This window comes from Bubalus kerabau, chromosome 8, assembly GCF_029407905.1.
Source record: "Bubalus kerabau isolate K-KA32 ecotype Philippines breed swamp buffalo chromosome 8, PCC_UOA_SB_1v2, whole genome shotgun sequence".
NCBI lineage: Eukaryota > Metazoa > Chordata > Mammalia > Artiodactyla > Bovidae > Bubalus > Bubalus kerabau.
This window is the reverse complement of record NC_073631.1, coordinates 100,472,429-100,494,870: the sequence shown is the minus strand read 5'-3', so window position 1 is coordinate 100,494,870 and position 22,442 is coordinate 100,472,429. Positions and strand designations below refer to the sequence as shown.

At 38.8% G+C, this 22,442-nt stretch overlaps 1 protein-coding gene across 11 annotated transcripts in view; it reads right to left on the bottom strand.

Moving 5' to 3' along the window:
* The window catches only part of EXOC4 (exocyst complex component 4), an 804,929-nt gene that overhangs the window by 581,656 nt on the left and 200,831 nt on the right, over positions 1 to 22,442 (bottom strand). For all 11 annotated transcript variants that reach the window (XM_055590952.1, XM_055590951.1, XM_055590955.1 and 8 more), the window contains one exon: positions 6,467 to 6,612. In XM_055590952.1, the coding sequence (XP_055446927.1) occupies positions 6,467 to 6,612 (146 nt within the window). The remainder of the gene's footprint in view (positions 1 to 6,466; positions 6,613 to 22,442) is intronic.

Here is a 22,442-nt window from a genome sequence, read left to right as displayed (position 1 = left end):
AATGGTTTCAGAGACTAGAAACATGGTGGATAGGTTCGTGATCTAGAACATGTCTTTAAAAGCTAAAATGACAAGAAGGTGAATAAAAACAGAAACAAATCATAGTCTTCAAAGTAACTTGCAGTGGGACTTCCCTGGTGGTCCAGTGGCTAAGACTCTGGGCTCCCAATGCAGGAGGTCTGGACTCGATCCCTGGTCAGGGAACTAAGATCCCGAATGCCACAGGGCACAGACAACAATAAATAAATAAAAAGACACCAACTTCTTTAACTAAAAAGAAAAGGTAAAGGCATTGTTCATTCACTCACTCATTCTTTAAAAAACAAAAAAGAATAACTTGCAGATACGGGACAACAACAAACAGGAAAAATGATGATTACATCAAACAGTAAATTCTTCGATGTGCTAAGAAATCCCATTTCAAACCTGAGGCATTCAAAGCCAGGATAACAGGCTGAGAGGAGAAATCCTTCTAAGAATTATAGCCACTCAGGGGTAAACACAGTGAAAGAGCATCAGTGATGATGGGACAGGTTTCTGGTCACAACAAAGGAGCCTCAATATTTTCATAATTATGCCTTCTTTATCCATTCTTTGACAAGGAAGATGAATACCAAGATGAATGTCAGTGTGAGGGAAACACTTGAGTCACTTGATCCTTTCTCTGCACCCTGCCAAGAACTGAGAGGGCACGAATAGCCAGAGGGAAGACAAAGGGCGCGGTACTTCAAAAGTGCCACCTGCCAGTCAAGAGCTGACAAGAAACCACTGACCTCCAAAAAGCACACTGACAGCTACTGATCAGAAACGGCAAAGGGAAAAAAAAATACTCAGGCAAAGACTACAAAGGCACACGGAATACCATGAGAGAAGACTTAAATACACCCAATTAACCTTGGCTAGGGGCAATTAACGGAGAAGGCAATGGCACCCCACTCCAGTACTCCTGCCTGGAAAATCCCATGGACAGAGGAGCCTGGTGGGCTGCAGTCCATGGGGTCGCTAAGAGTCGGACATGACTGAGTGACTTCACTTTCACTTTTTACTTTCATGCACTGGAGAAGGAAATAGCAACCCACTCCAGTGTTCTTGCCTGGAGAATCCCAGGGACGGCAGAGCCTGGTGGGCTGCCGTCTACAGGGTCGCACAGAGTCGGACACAACTGAAGCAACTTGGCAGCAGCAGCAGCAGGGGCAATTAAAGAGAGCAATAAAGTTCCTCATGGATGTGATAAGAACAGAGGACTTGCCAGAATCTGAGTCCTTTATGACCTGATGTATTTTTACTACTTGGGAATCCTTTTTGTGTTTGCAACAAGCCACAGATTGATACAATTTTACAGTAAAAGAGGCAAGAAGGATTAGCCAGTCTCACCTCATTTTACAGCCAAAGGCATGAGGGGCCACTGAGACAGGAGAACAGCCCTGACTCACACGACTCATTAATGGTGGAACTAAAACAAGAAACAGGAAGATCTGTAAGAATGGCCTAATTCTGTGTGAGTGATGAGTTTTCAGTTCAGTTCAGTTGCTCAGTCGTGTCTCACTCTTTGTGAGTCCATGAATTGCAGCACGCCAGGCCTCCCTGTCCATCACGAATTCCCAGAGTACACTCAAACTCATGTCCATCGAGTCGGTGATGACATCTAGCCACCTCATCCTCGGTTGTCCCCTTCTCCTCCTGCCCCCAATCCCTCCCAGCATCAGGGTCTTTTCCAATGAGTCACCTCTTCACATGAGGTGGATAAAGTATTGGGAGTTTAAGCTTTAGCATCAGTCCTTCAAAAGAACAACCAGGACTGACCTCCTTCAGAGTGGACTGCTTGGACCTCCTTGCAGTCTAAGGGACTCTCAAGAGTCTTCTCCAACACCACAGTTCAAAAGCATCAATTCTTCAGTGCTCAGCTTTCTTCACAGTCCAACTCTCACATCCATACATGATCACAGGAAAAACCATAGCCTTGACTAGACGGACCTTTGTTGGCAAAGTAGTATCTCTGTTTTTTAATATGCTATCTAGGTTGGTCATAACTTTCCTTCCAAGGAGTAAGTGTCTTTTAATTTCATGTCTGCAATCACCATCTGCAGTGATTTTCGAGCCCAGAAAAATGAAGTCTGACACTGTTCCCACTGTTTCCCCATCTATTTCCCATGAAGTGATGGGACCAGATGCCATGATCTTTGTTTTCTGAATGTTGAGCTTTAAGCCAACTTTTTCAGTCTCCTCCTTCACTTTCATCAAGAGGCTTTTGAGTTCCTCTTCACTTTCTGCCATAAGGGTGGTGTCATCTGCATATCTGAGGTGATTGATATTTCTCCCGGCAATCTTGATTCCAGCTTGTGCTTCTTCCAGCCCAGCATTTCTCATGATGTACTCTGCATATAAGTTAAATAAGCAGAGTGGCAACAGACAGCCTTGACGTACTCCTTTTCCTATTTGGAACCAGTCTGTTCCATGTCCAGTTCTAACTATTGCTTCCTGACCTGCATACAGGTTTCTCAAGAGGCAGGTCAGGTGGTCTGGTATGCCCATCTCTTTCAGAATTTTCCACAGTTTATTGTGATCCACACAGTCAAAGGCTTTGGCATAGTCAATAAAGCAGAAATAGATGTTTTTTTGGAATTCTCTTCCTTTTTGCATGATCTAGCGGATGTTGGCCAGAGGAGGCAATGGCACCCCACTCCAGTACTCCTGCCTGGAAAATCCCACGAACGGAGGAGCCTGGTAAGTTGCAGTCCATGGGATCACTAAGGGTCGGACATGACTGGGTGACTTTACTTTCACTTTTTACTTCCTGCATTGGAGAAGGAAATGGCAACCCACTCCAGTGTTCTTGCCTGGAGAATCCCAGGGATGGGGGAGCCTGGTGGGCTGCCGTCTATGGGGTCACACAGAGTCGGACATGACTGAAGTGATTTAGCAGCAGCAGCAGCAATAGTAGGCCTTAGGCAGTACCTGAGGCAGTCTTAGCTGCCTCCATCAACCATCTTTCTCCCATGATATCTTGCTTGCTGGCACAGCCTTAATTTTATCTGGGCATCTGTATCCTCCATCTCTCTTCCCTCAGCAGGAAGCTCAGCTAAAGCCATTTCAGAAGGCAGTTCCACGGCCTCTTAAAAAGTTAAAACACAGTCCTACCATGTGATCCAGCAATCACGCTCCGGGGCGTTTACCCAAATGAGTCAAATACGGACACTGACACTAAGACCTGCACACGAATGTGTATCACCACTTTATCCATGAGTGCCAGAAGCTGGAAGCAACTAAGATGTCTCTCAATGATTGAAAGGGAAAACTGTGGTACAGTCACAAAACTAGTATTATTTAGCAACACAAAAGATGCCACAAAAAGACACGGATGAACATTACATGTGAAAGAAGCCACTCTGAAAAGACTGGGTATTGTCTTTAAGACCTCCTAGAAAGAGCAAACTACATAGACAGTTTAAAAACAAAAAAAGATCAGTCATTTCTAGAGGTTCGGCAGTAAGGAAAAGGAGGAGGAATGAGTAAGTGAAAAACAGGATATTTAGGAGAGTGAAGTTACTCTGTTAGATACGATAATGGTAGACACATGACATCATGTATTTCTCCAAACCAGTGGAACTATATAACACAGAGAGTGAATGCTAATATAAACAAAGGACTTTAATAATGATGTATCAATGTTGGTTCCTCAATGTAACTAACGTGTCATGCCTAAGCAAGATATTAATCAGAGGAGAAACTGTGGAGCAGAGGAACATAAGGGAAATCAATTTTTCTGCAAATCTAAAATGGCTATAAAAAATTAAGCCTATTAATTTAAAAAGAAAAAGATTTGTAGGATGAATCACACACTTTACTTCACACCACCATTTTTACTGGAGTGGGACTGAACACAAAGAGAAAAGGAAAGGACCGAGTCCTTGATGACACTGTATTGGTGAACTGAGGAATCCTCTACGGCCACTCTTATGTGTGACGCAATAACCTTACAAGTTAACCTATTCACTTGGGGTCCTGTGTTACCTGCAGACTAAAGCATTTTAACTCCTACTGCAAACAACCTGTGAATAAAACTGGGTTTTGTTTTTTGTTTTTTAAAAGAACAAATTCAATAAACAGAGTGGATTTGACTACAGTCTGGGCACAGGAAATCTCCTCTCCTCAAGACTCCAAAATAAATGAACTGTTGAAACCTTCCTTAATGATTAAGAACTCTATGAATACCTGATAGAAAACAAATCTCAAAAGTGAATCAATAGAGGATACTGGACTTCCAAATATTTAAAAAGAAGGAATTCACAACATTGGGATGTATTTCTGTACTCACTTTACATGCTCAGACATGATTTTTTAAATATCTATTAATCCTCACAAGAACATAGGTTAGCCAAGATTTAAATCCTGTTTCTACCACTTCCTAGTTATGTGAACTTATGTAACTTAACTTAAAGAACTTAACCTCTTATGTGCCAAATTTTAAATTTTTTTAAAAAAAAACTGAATTTTGGAATCAAGTTTATACAAAAGATACAAAACAGTACAAAGAGCTGCTGTATACCTTTCACCCCAAACCCTCCCTAATGTTAATGTCTTGCATAATTGCAGAACATTTTGTTGCATCTAATAAATTAACATGGGTATGATATTGAACTACAGACTTCATATGAATCTCACAAAAAATTTCCACTAATAATCTTTTCCTGTTCCAGGATACCACACTGCATTTAGATCATGTGTAATTTTGATAGACTTCAGTTTCCAATGAGCTTTTTCTTTACCATGTATGTTGTTCAATAATCCCCTCTGACTAGGGCTGAGCAGAGAAAGTCATTGACCATGAGAATGAACCACACCATACCAGTAGTGTTTGGTAGGTTTGTTTCCCACAGCACTCTTAATTCAGGGGAAGGGCTGGCTTTGCTCCCAGGATGGTGTAAGTAGTCTCCTGAGAAGCTTAAGAGCTGATTTTGATTGGGAGTCCCTTCATGGCCTCCACCAATACCATGCACTCGTGGTACTATCACCAAGTATTTACTTGTCTGTCTTCTTTACTAAATTGTATGTGTCTAAGCCATGAAATTAAAACACGCTTACTCCTTGGAAGGAAAGTTATGACCAACCTAGACAGCATATTCAAAAGCAGAGACATTACTTTGCCAACAAAGGTCCGTCTAGTCAAGGCTATGGTTTTTCCAGTGGTCATGTATGGATGTGAGAGTTGGACTGTGAAGAAAGCTGAGTGCCGAAAAATTGATGCTTTTGAACTGTGGTGCTGGAGAAGACTCTTGAGAGTCCCTTGGACTGCAAGGAGATCCAACCAGTCCATCCTAAAGGAGACCAGTCCTGGGTGTTCACTGGAAGGACTGATGCTGAGGCTGAAACTGCAATACTTTGGCCACCTCATGTGAAGAGTTGACTCATTGGAAAAGACCCTAATGCTGGGAGGAACTGGGGGCAGAAGGAGAAGGGGACAACAGAGGATGAGATGGCTGGATGGCATCACCAACTCGATGCACATGAGTTTGGGTGAACTCCGGGAGTTGGTGATGGACAGGGAGGCCTGGCGTGCTGCGATTCATGGGGTCGCAAAGAGTTGGACACAACTGAACGACTGAACTGAACTGAAGGAATCAGTGCCTCAGTTTTTTTTTCATGTGTAAAAGAGCATGAAAAATAGTACCCACACCCATAAGATTTTTATAATGAATGAGTAAATGAGATAATCCATGAAAATGGCTTTATGCCTTGGCTAGCACTTAGTAAGGACTCAGAAGTATTAACCACTACTCTTGCTGCCCAAATTTGATATAATTTGAATTAAATTATGATTAATTGAGACTCTCCTGAGAAACCCATTTATCACAGTGCCTGGTACATAGTAAGCACTTGAGCAATGGTACTGTTATTACTATTAATGTTAATAATAATAATTAATGTTAATAATAATATTAACTATTAGCTGTTACCAAGTGACACTAACTTATGACCAGCTGAGGAGGATATCTGGTCATAATAAGGAGAAAAGAATGTCCATGTTATTCTTTTATTAATTCAAGTAAAACCCAATAACACTTAGCTAGCTTTATGACTTTATTAACAAAGGTTGTTTCTTGGCACTTGGGGCCTTTGCAAAGGCTAAAATACTTCATTTCCTTTCATTCCATATAAAATTCCCCAGAAACAAGAGGGGAATTTCTCATTTTATATAAAAATACCCAGAAATGAATTCCAGAAATTATTAAAAGTTTTAGATAGTCCAGCAACCATAGTCCAAAATAGCCACTTCTCTTACAGAAGACAAAAGTACACAAAATTGAATATATATATATTTAGTATATGAGAGGAATATATATTGCTACCATAATTCTTTCAAATCAACTTTAACTGCATGAAATAATGACTGTTAATAAAGCAGAAAACCATTCAACTTGGATCTAACACATCTGAACATCTATCTTACCAGCAGGGAGATACTTACTTGAAAAGAGAATTCTTTGGCCTTTGAGGTTTCTTCTTGGCAAAAAAGGCTGCACAGTCGCGTCCACTGCTGGCATAACTGAGCTGTGCTGAAGGTTCAGAGGCCGTACGTGTATTTTTCATATCCAAGTACTCAGTCAACAGCATCTGTACAAGCAGATAAACAGCTTAAAATTAACATGCACCTTTACGATATGGAATTTTAAAACCATGAAGACCTAATTCTAAAACCTCCTTGACTAAGAAGGATATTAACCTAGCTATTCATTATTTCTAGTAGTAGACCTAAGGAAAGATTCATTATGTTCAGAAAGTCATCGATTTGCTACCCATGCCTAAAACTGAGACTAGGGTATAGTGGGCATTTGCACATGGGGGTAAATGGGAAGTTTTTATTGAGGGTCTATTATATGTCAGGCATGAAATTGGGTGAGTCAAGCAATATACTCTTGTGGTCATAATTTAATCCTCATTACTCCAAATTAGAGCAGCATCAGCAGTAATGCCGTAATGTTTACTGAGCACTTACTATGTTGCAGGCAAGGGGCTAATCCATTTAGATGTGTTACTTCATTTAAAGAACAAAATCTTATCAGGGAGGTCAGTTCTCAGAACATAGACAAAGAAATGGACCAGCAACCTAAAACACCTGCTAACCAGGCCAGCGGAGGCCACAGTGAACTAAGTGGTCTTGACCCGCAAATAATTTTGAGGGCCACTACTCATCTTCAGAGGTTCAAAGCAACAAAAGCAACAGGCTTTTTTTGTTTGTTTGTTTGTTTTTAATCACTACTGCCAGCAGGTTCTGCTTATAAAAATCAATCCACTTCAGAGCCTCAAGGGTTCGGGGGCCTGGGCTAGAATCAGTTGTACTATCTTTAAGACAAGTATAGTAAAAAGTCCCCACTGTTCAGAAAGAAAACAGCAGATCTGGAATAGAAATCACCACAGTTCCTAAGAATATCTAACCTGGGACTAAAGTCTATCAACTCACTTCTATAATCACTTGCCACATTTACAATTTCACAATAACCAAGTGGTATAACAGTACATGTTGGCAAACAATTCTATCCATGATGGAACTGAAATCCCATATCACTATATCCCTGCATATGGGTGGGGGTGTGTGTGTGTGTGTATTCATTCATTCAAAGTGTGAGAACCATATTAAGCATTATTATCAAAAAACATTTATGAAGCACCTGTGACTATACTGCTCCAAGTAAGTTTTAAAGCCAATCATGTCTCTATTATGATCACATACACATTATTGAGTACTCATCACATATCAGGCATTTTGGAAACATGATCTTACTCAATTCTCAAATCTATGACATGTTACTAATTGTAATTTAGAGATGAGGAAAGTGAGAATTAGCGGTGTTAAAAAAACTAGCCCATATGGGTGTAGGGGAGCAGGAGTTAACAGGAAATTTCTGTATGCTCCGGCTTCCCTGATAGCTCAGTTGGTAAAGAATCCGCCTGCAATGCAGGAGACCCCGGTTCAATTCCTGGGTTGGGAAGATTCTCTGAAGAAGGGATAGGCTAGCCACTCCAGTATTCTTGGGCTTCCCTTGTGGCTCAGCTGGTAAAGAATCTGCCTGCAATGCGGGAGACCTGGGTTTGATCCCTGGGTTGGGAAGATCCCCTGCAGAAGGGATAGGCTACCCACTCCAGTATTCTGTCCTGGAGAATTCCATGGACTGTATTGCCCATGAGGTTGCAAAGAGTCGGACATAAATGAGCTACTTTCACTTTCACTTTCTGTATGTTCCCCAACAATTTACTATGAACTTTATTTATTTATTTTTTTTAATTTTATTTTATTTTTAAACTTTACATAACTGTATTAGTTTTGCCAAATATCAAAAAGAATCCGCCACAGGTATACATGTGTTCCCCATCCTGAACCCTCCTCCCTCCTCCCTCCCCATTCCATCCCTCTGGATCGTCCCAGTGCACCAGCCCCAAGCATCCAGTATCGTGCATCGAACCTGTGAGAGAGGGAGAGGGTGGGAAGATTTGGGAGAATGGCATTGAAACATGTAAAATATCATGTATGAAACGAGTTGCCAGTCCAGGTTCGATGCACGATACTATGAACTTTAAAATGCTCTTTAAAAAACTCAAAAGAATAAGAAAGGGAAGAAAGGAGGGAAGTAGAAACTAGCCTAAGGTCTTTTATTTACAGTGTAACAGGTCAGGATTTCAACTCAGGTTTAGTTCACACCAGTCTTCCCCATGACAGTCCACTCTCACTAACTGCACAAAATCTATCAATGAGACGGATTGCAGCTGTCAGTGAATGGATTTTTGTTGTTGCTGTTTAGTCACTAAGTTGTGTCTGACATTTTTGAGACCCCATGGACTGTAGCCCACCAGGCTCATGGGATTTCCCAGCAAGAATACTGAAGTGGGTTGCCATTTCCTTCTCCAGGGGATCTTCCCGACACAAGGATCAAACCTGCATCTCCTGCACTGGCAGGCAGATTCTTTACCATTGAAGCCATCAGGGAAGCCCCTGTGGGCTTCTTTTATTTCATCCTCCGTACAATAAATGTACTTCATTTGATTTTCTGTACAATAAAGAGTTCACTGGGAAAGAATGAAACATGTTAAGAGACTGGTCAATGTTTTGGTTTTTTTTCTTTATGATCTTTATGATTCTTTATGATTTTTCTTTATGTTTTGTTCTTTTTCTTTATGGTCCCTGGAGTATTACTCAGTATGCTGAGGAAGTAATATAATGATAAGTACTATCTCTGTTAATATATCACCCAAATTGCACAACAGTCAGAGAGAGAATTGAATTGGGTCTCTAGTAACAATTCCAGTGAGGGACTCAATTATTTTGCAGATTTAGCACTGATGTTAATAAAGTTTGCAGGAATCTGTGATCAAAAGAAGGTCAGTAAATCAGAAAAGAATTTCAACTTGTTGACATCTTTCAAATTTCAACACAGAATGATGTCTACAAATACCCTGGTTTCACTTAAATGTTGGTTATTACTCCAATATGACAGAATTATGTTTCTACCAAAGCCACACTACACCAAGGTAATTCTTCTGAAGTAATTATTGTCCTAGAAATCAATGACTGTCCTTTTATAATAAAACATTGACTGACCAGGACATAACTAAGCAGCATCCTTAAAATCCAGGTATTTTATAATCATTGTTCTTTTTCTCCACATCCCCTTAATTATTAGAGCTCAGGATTCTTAGTCTTTCTATTCACCAGCTTCTCCCTTTCTATCTATACAAATGTACTAATACATTTTTCTGTTGACAAATATCTTCCTTTGGTTCTCACAATCTATTATCTTTTTTCCTTTCTGTCTTTTGGTTCTAAATTTTAAAAAGCAATCTCCACATATATTATGTCCCCTACCATAATGGGGTCTTTATCCCTCATTTCTCTCCCAAGCTTCAATCCTACATCTGTGACTTCATGCCTGACCTATTCACTTATTTCACATAAAATCAATCCTAAATTCTGAAACCTAAATCATCTTCCCATAAAAGTTAGTAATTCCTTCTTTCAACTTTCTGTTTAGTATTTTCTTACTGTCACTGATCTCCAGGTTTAAAACTTCAGAACAATCTTTAATACATTCCCTTATCCTTTGTATTCAACAAAGGAGTTAGTGCCCAAATTCATTAATCTCTCTTTCTCAACTCGATGGAGGTTGCCCCTTCTGGTCCATTCTGACAGTCACCACATTAGTTCAACTCATGCAGTTTTCCTCATTGAGTTTTCTGTCTCCCATCTCTTATTATTCTTCCAATCCTCCTACACCCTCAATAGAGTGATCTTCCTTAAAAAAAAAGTTGCTCCAAAAAAGTATAAAAGTGAATTTATTGACAAAACATAAATAGAGTTACAGATGTAGAAAACAAACACGCACAGTTACCAGGGGGCAAACGGCAATCAGGACTGACATACACACACTGAAAAAAAGAAAAAAGTAAAAGTGTTAGTCGCTCAGTTGTGCCTGACTCTGTACGACCCCTGGACTGCACCCCACCAGGCTCCTCTGTCCATGGGATTCGCCAGGCAAGAATACTGGAGTGGGCTGCCATTCCTTTTTCCAGGGGATGGTCCTGACCCAGGGATCGAACCCGGGTCTCCTGCATTGCAGGTGGATTCTTTTACCATCTGAGACACCAGAGAAGCCCACATAAAATAGGCAACTAAGAAGAACCTACTGTATAGCACAGGAACTCTGCTAGGTACTCTGTAATGGCCTACCTGGGAAAAGAATCTAAAAAAGAGTTGATGTATATATGTATAACTGATTCACTTTGATGTATACCTGAAACTTACACAATATCAACTCGACTCCCATAAAAATTATGAAGAAAAAAAATAAAAAACAACCACAGTTTCTGTTACCATCACAAGGCTCCTCATCTCATTATTTACAACAATTTGACCTCAATATCCCAATCATATCTTATTCTCCTTAAGATGAAGCCAGCACTCCAATCAAGATCACAGACTTAACTTTCCCCTGTATATGCCTGGGCCTTCTCATTTCTGGAATGTCTATCCTAGACTACCCTCTCTCCTAACAGACCCTTCCAAAAAACAGTTCCAATATTTTCTCTTCAACAACTCCTTTCCCAGGCCACTGGAAATGAACTGTCTCCTTTTTGAGCTCCTCAAATACCCACTTTACATATCAGAAAATAAGTATTCATCCAAAACTGCCCAATACTATTAGCTATTATCTAACGAAAAGATACCTCACCATTAATAAATAGGAGGAACTTTTATGTTCCTTAAAGCATTGTATTTACTTCCACCACAGAGCCATACAACATATCAGTCAATCAAAAAATATAGGGAACCAATGAATTTTTTAAAAAGCAAGTGATGAGAAGCCTTGATGTATATATGTTGTTAGATGCAAATTAGCGATAGTCTCCAAAGCAGAAAGAGCCCTGTAAGTGACTCCAGAGTACAAAAACCTACACTGTGAATAAAGTAACAAAGGGAGAGATGCGATTTTAACCACAGGCTTTGTGATGTCTGCTTCCTTCCTTGTGTTTCCCTCTTTTTCCTAATAACATTCACCACCGGCTGAAAAATACTGCTTTAAAACAGGTAAAGTTTTATGTTGACACTCAAATTGGCAAAGGTGTAATTTTTTTTAATATCTCAAGGAACAAATAGCCCCTACTCTAAGATGCCTGAAATGTGTCTGAATTAGGTTAAATCTTCTACTACAGAGTCTTGACACAACCACCAGATGCTTGGTATTAAAATATAACCATATCATTTCTTGGTGATTTTACATCATTGTGGATAACATACTGCATCTTCGAAATTGTACATAAATTTCCTAAGCGCTCACGGATGGATTCAAATTTCCATTTTTATGAAAAGAAATAAGCTATACAGCTTGTCTTTTGCCTGGGGAAAATCACCCAAGATTGGAATTCCAGGGTCAAAGGGCATTCATATAGTATCTGATACATTCTGCCCACAGAAAATCTGCAGAAGATAATTCTTCTTGGTTTTACATTCCTTCTTATCTCAGACACGCATCTCTTTTCTCTTTGTAAGTACCAGGAAGTACTATTTCTTCTTGATCAAGAGTTCAAAAAATTAAAAGGCATAATTAATATCTGTGCTTTAAGTTTAACTTAAAAGGTGTTCATTTGTATTGAGTTGGCCAAAATGTTTGTTTGGGGTTTTCCTATATGGTATTATGGAAAAACCCCACCTTTCTGTTCAACTTAATAATTACTGAAGACAAGAAATATGAAAGTATAATTGAAAAGTACCTGAAAAATCTATATATACCAGTGATATCATGATTCAAATGTATTTACTGAGTATCTGGTATGTTAGATGGTTTTGTGGTAGAAGCAAAGAAATATAATGCTTTAGCAGAGCATACAAACTGGGATGGTCAGGCATCTCTTCTGCTAGAATACTGATTAGCAGTTGCTAAGATGCTAGTCAGAAACTCCATGATATATAAAGCAGGGCCAAGATGTTGAGATTTATAACATGCTCTAACATTGATAACATTATTCTGAATGAATCCCTTATTTACTATATAGTCCTCTTTATTTAACATATTAACTATGGCTGCTTGTGGTTCTACATGAAGAATTTTGTTTTTAAATAAATGCGAGATTTACAGACTTAGAATTAACACATCTCCTATTATCAGCTTCTCCATTTATCCAACTAGCTACTTTCTGAAACATCGAGATCCTTCTAGATACTGATCCCTTTTAGTGTCTTTCAGCTTACAAAATGCTCGCCTCACATAAGGACTGTTTCCCAACCATTAATGGACTTGAGAGGAGCCAGGCCTGTACCCTGGGATCTCTCTAGGTCAGAGCCTACTTTGCCAGGCAAACAGCCAACCCTCAATCAGCTAGTCAGATTTCTCTGTGTTAGTGGGATACAGTCTGTGCTGGTGAACGTAAGTGAGGAGATGTAAATACCCTGGGGCAATCATCTTTTACCATGTGGATGAAAAATCACAGAAAGCCAATCTGTACAGAGAGAATAAAGAATGAACCAGAGCACCAGAGAGAAAGAGAAGACTCACAGGAGAGAGATTCACAGTTTGCAAACTAAGTTTTCCACAGTGCAAAGGTCTCAAACTGATCTGATAAGGTCTTAGACTTTCTACCCTTGGGTCCCGCAATATATCCTTACAGTCTTCAGTATGTTTTCCTTATTTCCTTATGATAATCTGAATGAGTCTTTGTTTCTTCACTAAGCTATCTCTGGATAAATGAATATATACTAATATGCATCTATGTGTATATTCTATGTATACAGAATATATTCTATGTATACAGAATATATTCTATGTATATATTCTATGTATAAATGAATATACACTAATATGCATCTAGCGACATTTATATCACAAATACTATTTTTGTAAAACACTGTATCTTATGAAAACAGGAGTAGTGGTTTGCACAGATTTCAACCTCTGCAACTAGGAGAGCGATTCTCTGGATTACAACCTTCATATGTTCAATGATTTATAGCAAAGCCATACTGTATTTGTGTTCCCCTACCAGCCCCCTCCCGACCATGAATCTGAGAATTAGATTAATACATGACCGTAGCAGTACTAAGGTGAAAGAAAAAAAAAAAAATCACCTTGAGCTCCCACTATGAACTAAGGCTCAGCTTCCTTATGTGGTACCTTGTATATGCCTATAATAAATACTGCAGTTTTTAATAATTTGCTCTTTTAAAATACAGATGCCCAGGAGTTTCTGTTCTAGGAACAGCAAAGTGGCTTTCAATGGATTAACCCTCATACTGATAATAATTACAAAAGCTGAAGAAAAAAAAAACATTTAAAAAAAACAGAAGTTGAAGACCCTGGAGAGGAACCAAATTAGGCAGTAACTTTGGTTATGACCCCTGGAAGAAAGGAAGCACACTAGGTGAGCTCCTTCGGCTTTTCCCCAGAGAACCCCTCCAGGGACCACGGAGTAAGAGTAGAAGCCAAGCAGAAACTCCAGGCTCTCTGGATGGTGGACACAAGGCCTAGGTAAAGGGAGACCAGGATGTCCAGAATTTGAGAAATCCGGAGGAAGAAGAGGAGCAAAATCAGAGTAGTACACCCCTCAGACTATTACCTTGATTCCAGACACACTAAACAGTAAGACAGAAACAATGTAATGATATTTTAAAAAATGAGGACCGCTAATTACAATTACTAAAAACTATCAGGTTTCCCCCATAAGGTTGCTAATGAGTAAAATATTTGTAACAAAGAAAAACAGAAAAAGTTATCTTTTGAAAATAGCAGTCTTATTTCCCTATTATATAAAGACTAAAATATTCTGCCATAAGAAAATCAGTCATTCTGCAAATAAAAGGCTGCCTGCTTAACTATACTCATTATCAGTGGCAATTGTATCATTAAGACTACTATGTATATGGTCTTGTGAACAGTTCCTAAGTGTTCAAAGTAAAAGAAACCAAAAAATTCCAAGAGTTACACAAGTATTTTCTGGTCCTCTGTCAAACTCCTGGTAAGTCTCAAAGAGACATTTAGCTTCCCCTCAGTCCCCTCAAAAGAAGAGTTTTTAACAAAGAAATCCCAATTTTAAAAGAAAGTTTTCATTTAAACATATTTACTTAATATGTAAAATATGCAACACATTGTCCTGGATATGAAATCAAGACTAAAAAAAAAAAATCCTAATATCAAAACAAGTGAATTTTACTACATATAAATTAAAACTTTAAGGGAATTAAAAGTCAAATCAAGCCAAATCAATCAATCCTTCCCTCAATGTGCTTATCTAGTCATACAGACACAAGAATGACTACAACACGAGAGAGAAAGTAGAAAGCATTGGGTCAAAGAAATTGTTGTGAGCATTTACAGAAGGATAAGATTGCTCCCGTCCAGGTGGTTCAGTGGGTAAAGAATCCGCCTGCAATGCCGACACAGGAGACACGGGTTTGATTTCTGGGTCGGAAGGATTCCCAGGAGGAGGGCAAGGCATCCCACTCCAGTATTCTTGCCTGGAAGAATCCCATGGACAAGCGGAGCCTGGTAGGCCACAGCCTATAGGGCTGCAAAGAGTCGGACATGACTGAAGCGATTGAGCATGCAAAGGACAATAAAGAGTTTCAAGATCATGGCACTATAGGGCAAAAATATAATCTTATAATGTATAAAAAGCAAAAAATAAGGCAGAAAGGACAGAAAAAATAAAGAAACCGTGTTGGGGAAATTTCAGGTGTCTTCAGTTAACTACAAAATAGTTCAGGTAATATAAGAATGAAGCCTGAGAGATGAGCCTGGAAAGGTGGTAAATTCACAAACTTCTCAGGGTCTGTAACCCCAGTATTGAAGTCAAGTACAGAATGAGGAGGCAGGAAAAAGCTTTCAAAAGGTAAATAAAATGTTGATGGATATACTCTAAATAAATTAATCTGCTAGCATATACAATTATAGATTAGAAGGCAATGGGATTTGCAGGGGAAAAATGAATGATTAAGGAAATAAGATAAAGGGAGGGGACAAGGAAAAAAACCTACCAAGATGAATTTTAAAAAATAAGAAGGATTTTAAGTTAAAGTAGTGGCAATGAGATTTTACAATTAGGCATACATTTCTGAGTTGATGTCTAGAAAAAATATGAAAAAAATTTAACCAGCTACTCTAGAAGGAAAGAAGACAAGTTTTAAAATGGCAAAAAAGACTGCACATTCAAGGGACTAAAAAAATACGGTTCCATGAACAACGATCAGGAAGGCAGTAACAATGAGTTTGATAGGAACAATAAATTTAGTTTGGAATATAATCCCTTGTGAAGCATATGAATATTCATATGCACCCTCAAATACATAATTGTGAAAGGGGAAATAATGCTGATGAGATTTCCTTGATTTATACACTAATTAACTTCCATTAGGACTGTTAAGTGTTTGTCTAGGAGTTCTCTGAAGGATACTGTGAAGGACATATATTTTTGAGTATTTGTAATCTGATTTTATCCTTTATTTTTAGAACAGCATTGTTGGGGCACAATTTACACACCATAATTGTCATGTATAGTTCAACAGTGTTTATGTAAATGTACAGGTTGTGCAACCATCACCATAGGCATTTTAAAATACTTCTAACATTCCAAAAATTTCCCTTATTATGCTACAGGTTTTTTACAGAGCCTTTTATTAGATTGAGAAAGTTCCTTTCTAGTACTAGTTTGTGAAAAGGTTTTGCTTTTGTCTTTTTAGTCATCAGTGGGTATCAAGTGCTTTCCAGTGTCTACTGAGATAATTGCGTGGGTTTTCCCATTATTCTATGAATATGGCATATTACATTCATTGATTTTTTTTCTGATAAATCCCAGTTAACTGTGGTACACAACACAGTTTATATGTTAAAGGACTCAATTTCTTAGTACTTTGTTTGAGGTTGTTGCATCTATGTTCACAAAGGACATTGATCTATAGTTTCCTCTGCTATCTCAAATTTTTATCAAGGTAACAATGGACTCACAGGATATGCTGAAAAATGTTTCCTCATCTCTGTTGTCCAAAACAGAAATTGGTATTATTTCTTCTTCAAATGCTTGATAAAATATTTGTATACTTATGTATGTGCAGGAAATTTTTTTTAATTATTTAATTTATATGCATAACTTGAAGATACTGTGGGTTCAATTCCAGACCATTCCAATATAGTGAATATAGCAATAAAGCAAGTCACATGATTTTGTTTCAAAGAGCATGTAAAATGTATGTTTACACTATATATGTACAATAGCATTATGTCTGAAAAAATGTACATACTGTAATTTTAAAATAATGCTATTGAACATATAGCACCAACAGACTTCCTCAACATAGGACTGCCACAAACCTCCAATTTTTAAAAAATGCAATGTCTGTAAAGCTCAATTAAGCAAACTGCTATAAAATGAGGAATGCCTATATTTACTATAGGACAATTTAGATTTTCTATTTCTTCCTGAACTAGTTTCAGTATTTTCTTTCTTGCTAGGAATTTGTCCACCTCATCTAAGTTGTCTAACTGGGGTTATTCATCACAATCTTTTTAAATTTTATAGAATCTACAGTGATGCCTTTTCTTTCACTCCTAATTTCATCATTTTTTGAGAGTTCTCCCCTTTTTAATTTATCAGTCTAAAGGTTAGTTTTTGATCTTCTCAAAGAACCAATTTTAACATCATTATTTTTTTTTAATTTTCTGCTGATTTTTCACTCTAATCTTTATCATTTTTGTACTTCTGCTTGCTTTGGGTTTCATTTTCCCCCCTCCTTTTTTCAAGATCTTAGCGTATAAACTTTGATTATTGATCGTAGGTCTTTCTTTTTACACCCACGGTGTATTTAGAACTTGGTTGTTTTACTTAAAAATATTTTGAGACGTGCCAAAATTTCTTCCTGTTGTTTATTTAATTGTTATGGATGGAGAACATACTTTTTGTGATTTCAATCCTTTTAAATGTACTGAGACATGAACTTCATAGTCCATGATCTACCATGATACTCAATGTACATAAAAGAATCTGTATTCTGATGGTGGTAGGCAGAGGTACCATATGTCATGTTAAGTCATGGTGCTTGATTGATAGTACAGTTCAAGTTTTATAGGTTTTCTGTCCAGTTGATCCACTAATTATTTTAAAAGAGTACTGAAATCTTCAACTTTACAATTGTTGAATTTTTTCACTGATTTCAATTCTGTCAGTTTTTCCTCTATGCATTTTAGATCCTATAGCATTTTCATGATTTTTTATTTATTGTTAAGCTGCTAAGTTGCTTCAGTCATGTCCGACTCTGTGCGACCCCACGGACTGCAGCCTACCAGGCTTCTCCGTCCATGGGATTCTCCAGGCAAGAACACTGGAGTGGGTTGCCATTTCCTTCTCCAATGCATGAAAGTGGAAAGTGAAAGTGAAGTCTCTCAGTCGTGTCCGACTCTTAGCGACCCCATGGACTGCAGCCTACCAGGCTCCTCCATCCATGGGATTTTCCAGGCAACAGTACTGGAGTGGGGTGCCATTGCCTTCTCCCTTTATTTATTGCTCACCCATGAAAAAAAAACCAAAACAGAAGGCAATGAGGCTATGATAGGGGAAAACACAGATGTGGTCTCAGTGCCCAAAGGCATACTGCTAACTACAGCTTCATAATATTCTCTGCCCATTTCACTAAAACATATTTTTAAGGGTCATTCTATATATTTATATTGCTTTCTCCCCTTTTTTCATCAAAGTTGACACAAGCTCCATGATTTTCTTACACCATTACAAAATGTTAGCTACTGATAATAACAGTCTTACTCTGCACTAACACTCAACATGTTTCATCATGATATATTAAGGACTCCTTTTACCATTACACAGTCTTTCTCAGTCTCCTTAATTTCAATGACCTCTATGTATTACTCTTTGACATTCTTTCTTTGGAAATACTCCAACATCTCCAATTCTGAATTCTCAACTCTGACCACAGTGTTTTATCTCCTCCCCCAAAATACATATCACTCTTCCTTCTCAGTTTAAGCTAAAATTCTATTAAGAGAAAGACTGATCTATACATAGGAATCATTTGAAGAACTATTTTAAAGATTCATGTGCCCCACCTTAGAACTATAAACTGAGAGGGTAATTCAGAAATACAAAAAGTGTGTGCTTAAAAACAAATCTACTACTTAACCAGCTATGTGACCCTGGCAAGTTACTTAACCTTGCTAAACTGTATTTCACTCAACTGTGAAATAAGTATAACAGTACAATCTGCTTCACAGAAATAAAATAAACACACATGAAATGCTTGGCATACTCCTTTCCCAATTTGGAAGCAGTCTGTTGTTCAATGTCTAGTTCTAACTGTTGCTTCTTAACCTGCATACATCAAGGCAGGTAAGGTGGTCTGGTATTCCCATCTCTTTAAGAATTTTCCAGTTTCTGGTGAGTTCCAAATCAGGAAAGGAGTATGTCAAGGCTGTATACTGTTACCCTGCTTATTTAACTTACATGCAGAGTACATCATGAGAAATGCCAGGCTGGATTAAGCTCAAGCTAGAGTCAAGATTGCTGGGAGAAGTATGAATAACCTCGGATATGCAGATGACACCACCTTTATGGCAGAAAGTGAAGAAGAACTAAAGAGCCTCTTGATGAAAGTGAAACAGGAGAGTGAAAAGGTTGGCTTAAAACTCAACATTCAGAAAACTAAGATCATGGCATCTGGTCCCATCACTTCATGGAAAATAGATAGGGAAACAGTGGAAACAGTGTCAGACTTTATTTTGGGGGGCTCCAAAATCACTGCAGATGGTGACTGCAGCCATGAAATTAAAAGACGCTTCCTCCTTGGAAGGAAAGTTATGACCAACCTAGATAGCATATTCAAAAGCAGAGACATTACTTTGCCAAAAAGCTGACTTAAAACTCAACATTCAAAAAACTTAAGATCATGGCACCCAGCCCCATCACTTCATGGCAAATAGATGGGAGAAACAATGGAAACAGTGTCAGACTTTATTTTCTTGGACTCCAAAATCACTGCATATGGTGACTGCAGTCATGAAATTAAAAGACACTTGCTCCTTGGAAGAAAAGCTATGACCAACCTAGACAGCGTATTAAAAATCAAAGACATCACTTTGCTGGCAAAGGTCTGTCTAGTCAAAGCTATGGTTTTTCCAGTAGTCATGTATGGATGTGATAGTTGGACTATAAAGAAAGCTGAGCACCAAAGAATTGATGCTTTTGAACTGTGGTGTTGGAGAAGACTCTTGAGAGTCCCTTGGACTGCAAGGAGATCCAACCAGTCCATCCTAAAGGAAATCAGTCCTGAATATTCATTGGAAGGACTGATGCTAAAGCTGAAACTCCATTACGTTGGCCACCTGATGCGAAGAGCTGATTCATTGGAAAAGACCCTGATGCTGGAAAGATTGAAGGCGGGAGGAGAAGGGGACGACAGAGGATGAGATAGTTGGATGGTATCACTGACTCAATGGATATGAGTTTGAGCAAGCTCCAGGAGTTGGCGATGGACAGAGAAGCCTGGCATGCTGCAGTCCATGGGGTCACAAAGAGTCAGACACGACTGAGCCACTGAACTGAATGAGCCACTGAACTGAACTGAAAATGCTTGGCTCACAAATGCTACTACATCTGAGGAGGAGGCTCAGAAATTTGTTATTTTTTCTTAAATGAATCCCAAGAACCAGGTAACTAAGATACTACCTTTCTGAATCCAAGAACCTTGGTTCCTCATCTTTATTTTTTGCCATATAAATTATATTTATTATATAAAGAGATCCTATTAACTTGATATGAAAAAGAAAGCAACTCCAATAGGTATCACAAGGGCAAAGGACATGAGCATTTGATTAAAGAGGAACACAGCTACTCAAAAAACACAAATATTTAACCTCATTAATAATTAAGGAAGAAATTCGCTGGTGGTCCAGTGGTTCAGAGTTTGGAGGCCAATGCAGGAGACACTGGTTTGATAATCCCTGGCCCAGGAAGATCCCACACGCTGTGGAGCAACTAAGCCCCTGCACCCCAACTACTAAGCCTGCACTCTAGAGCCCAGGAGCTGTAACTACTGAGCCCGTGTGCCTCAACTATGGAAGTCCACGCACCATAGACCTCAACAAGAGAAGCCACCACAATGAGAAGCCAGTGTTCTCAATCACTAAATGTAGCTTTCTGCTAATATTAATCACTAAACTTTTGGAATGTTTTCACTTCAGTGAATTTGACTACATCATTTGTCTTAAGTATTTGAATTTCCAGTATCCTTACTCTTACTATTGCTCTCTTCCATTTTAGTTCTACCTACATTTCAGATGATTCTCAAATCTTCCTCTGCCATCACACTGTACTTTTTTCCAAACTCCAGAGATGACTGTCATTGCCTGCAAGAGGGTCTTGTCACAGTAAGGAAGTGAGAACAGCACGGCAGACAGTACGAAAAGTACTGGGGCACAGGCTCAACAAACAGCCTGACCAAGCAAACTCTTTATCATCACCCCCCTTCAGAAAGAGAAAGGGGCAAAGAAGGAAGAAAGAAAGGCCCCTTTAGTTTCCCTCTTTGTTAGCACTACTGTTATTTCTCTGATCTCCCAGGACCATAACCTGTAATTAGTGCTCACTCTTCTCTGTCTTCCCTGGTGGCTTTAATGGTAAAGCGTCTGCCTGCAATGTGGGAGACCTGGGTTCAATCCCAGGGTTGGCAAGATCCCCTAGAGAAGAAAATGGCAACCCACTCCAGTACTCTTGCCTGGAAAAATTCTGTGGATGGAGGAGCCTGGTAGGCTATAGTCCATGGGGTCGCAGAGAGTCAGACATGACTAAGCGACTTCACTTTTACTTCTCCATCTTACTCTCCAAATCAACTGCCAAGTCTTATACCACAGATCTCATGTCCTTTTCCTCTTTTAAGTATTTTCATTCCTACCCTCATGCCTTTAAATCTCATCCTCATTATCCTTCACAGAGCTTAGTCCAACAATCTCCCAACACTCTCCCATCCTCCTTACACCTCTTATAACCATCTATCCCACGACCCACTACACTCGTAACAGAGCTTAGCGCCATCATTCTGCTCAAACCCTTCAGTGGCACGCTCCTTGCCAGTAAATAACCTATATCTCCTCTCTGTCATTCAGCACCTTCCACAACCCTAACTGACTTCTACAACCATATTTCCTATTCGTTGTTTTTACATAATTACCATTTGGTTAACCTAGGTAGTTTCATATTCCACAAGTAAGTCCCATGGGTTTTCATCATGTCTAAGTTTATCCTTTTTTCCCCCTGCTTGTAACTACCACTATCATTAATCAAGCATAGGAGAATGAGATCAAGAAAGTGAATTTAAGTATTAACTTGGCTGATTTTTAACATAGTATACACGTGCACCATCCAGATGCTACTGATCACAGCCCACATGCCCAATGGAGATGCCAATCCCACGCATGCAGAAGCAGAGGCTGGTCTTACATCTCGGAAGTTTTAGCTTCTTATGGAGGTATCGTCCCTACTTTCTTTTTTCCCCAGTGGCCTGTCATTTACCCTTAGTCTTACAATAGCTTCCTCTACCTTCACAGCAAATATAAATTGTGTAACATATGCTGATGAGTAGAAGAGACTTTTCGTATCCTTTTTACTTCCTGAAGGTCAATATCCCATCAGTAGGCTGACAGACAAATTGAGACAATTAGACCAATCAGTGAGCATATCTCCAAAGGATACTATCTTATTTTTCTGGTTTTCATATCCTTACCACTTTCATTTTAGATTAATACCAGATATTAATAATTCATATCTCACAGGGGGGAGAAAAGCACATATGTGCAAACTGTTGTTTTAAAAAAAAAAAAAGCTTGAGATTGATCTAACTCATATTTTACCATTAGATGTGTGTATCTATATATCTCTTCTCTCTTAAATTCCCAACTGAGAAAATA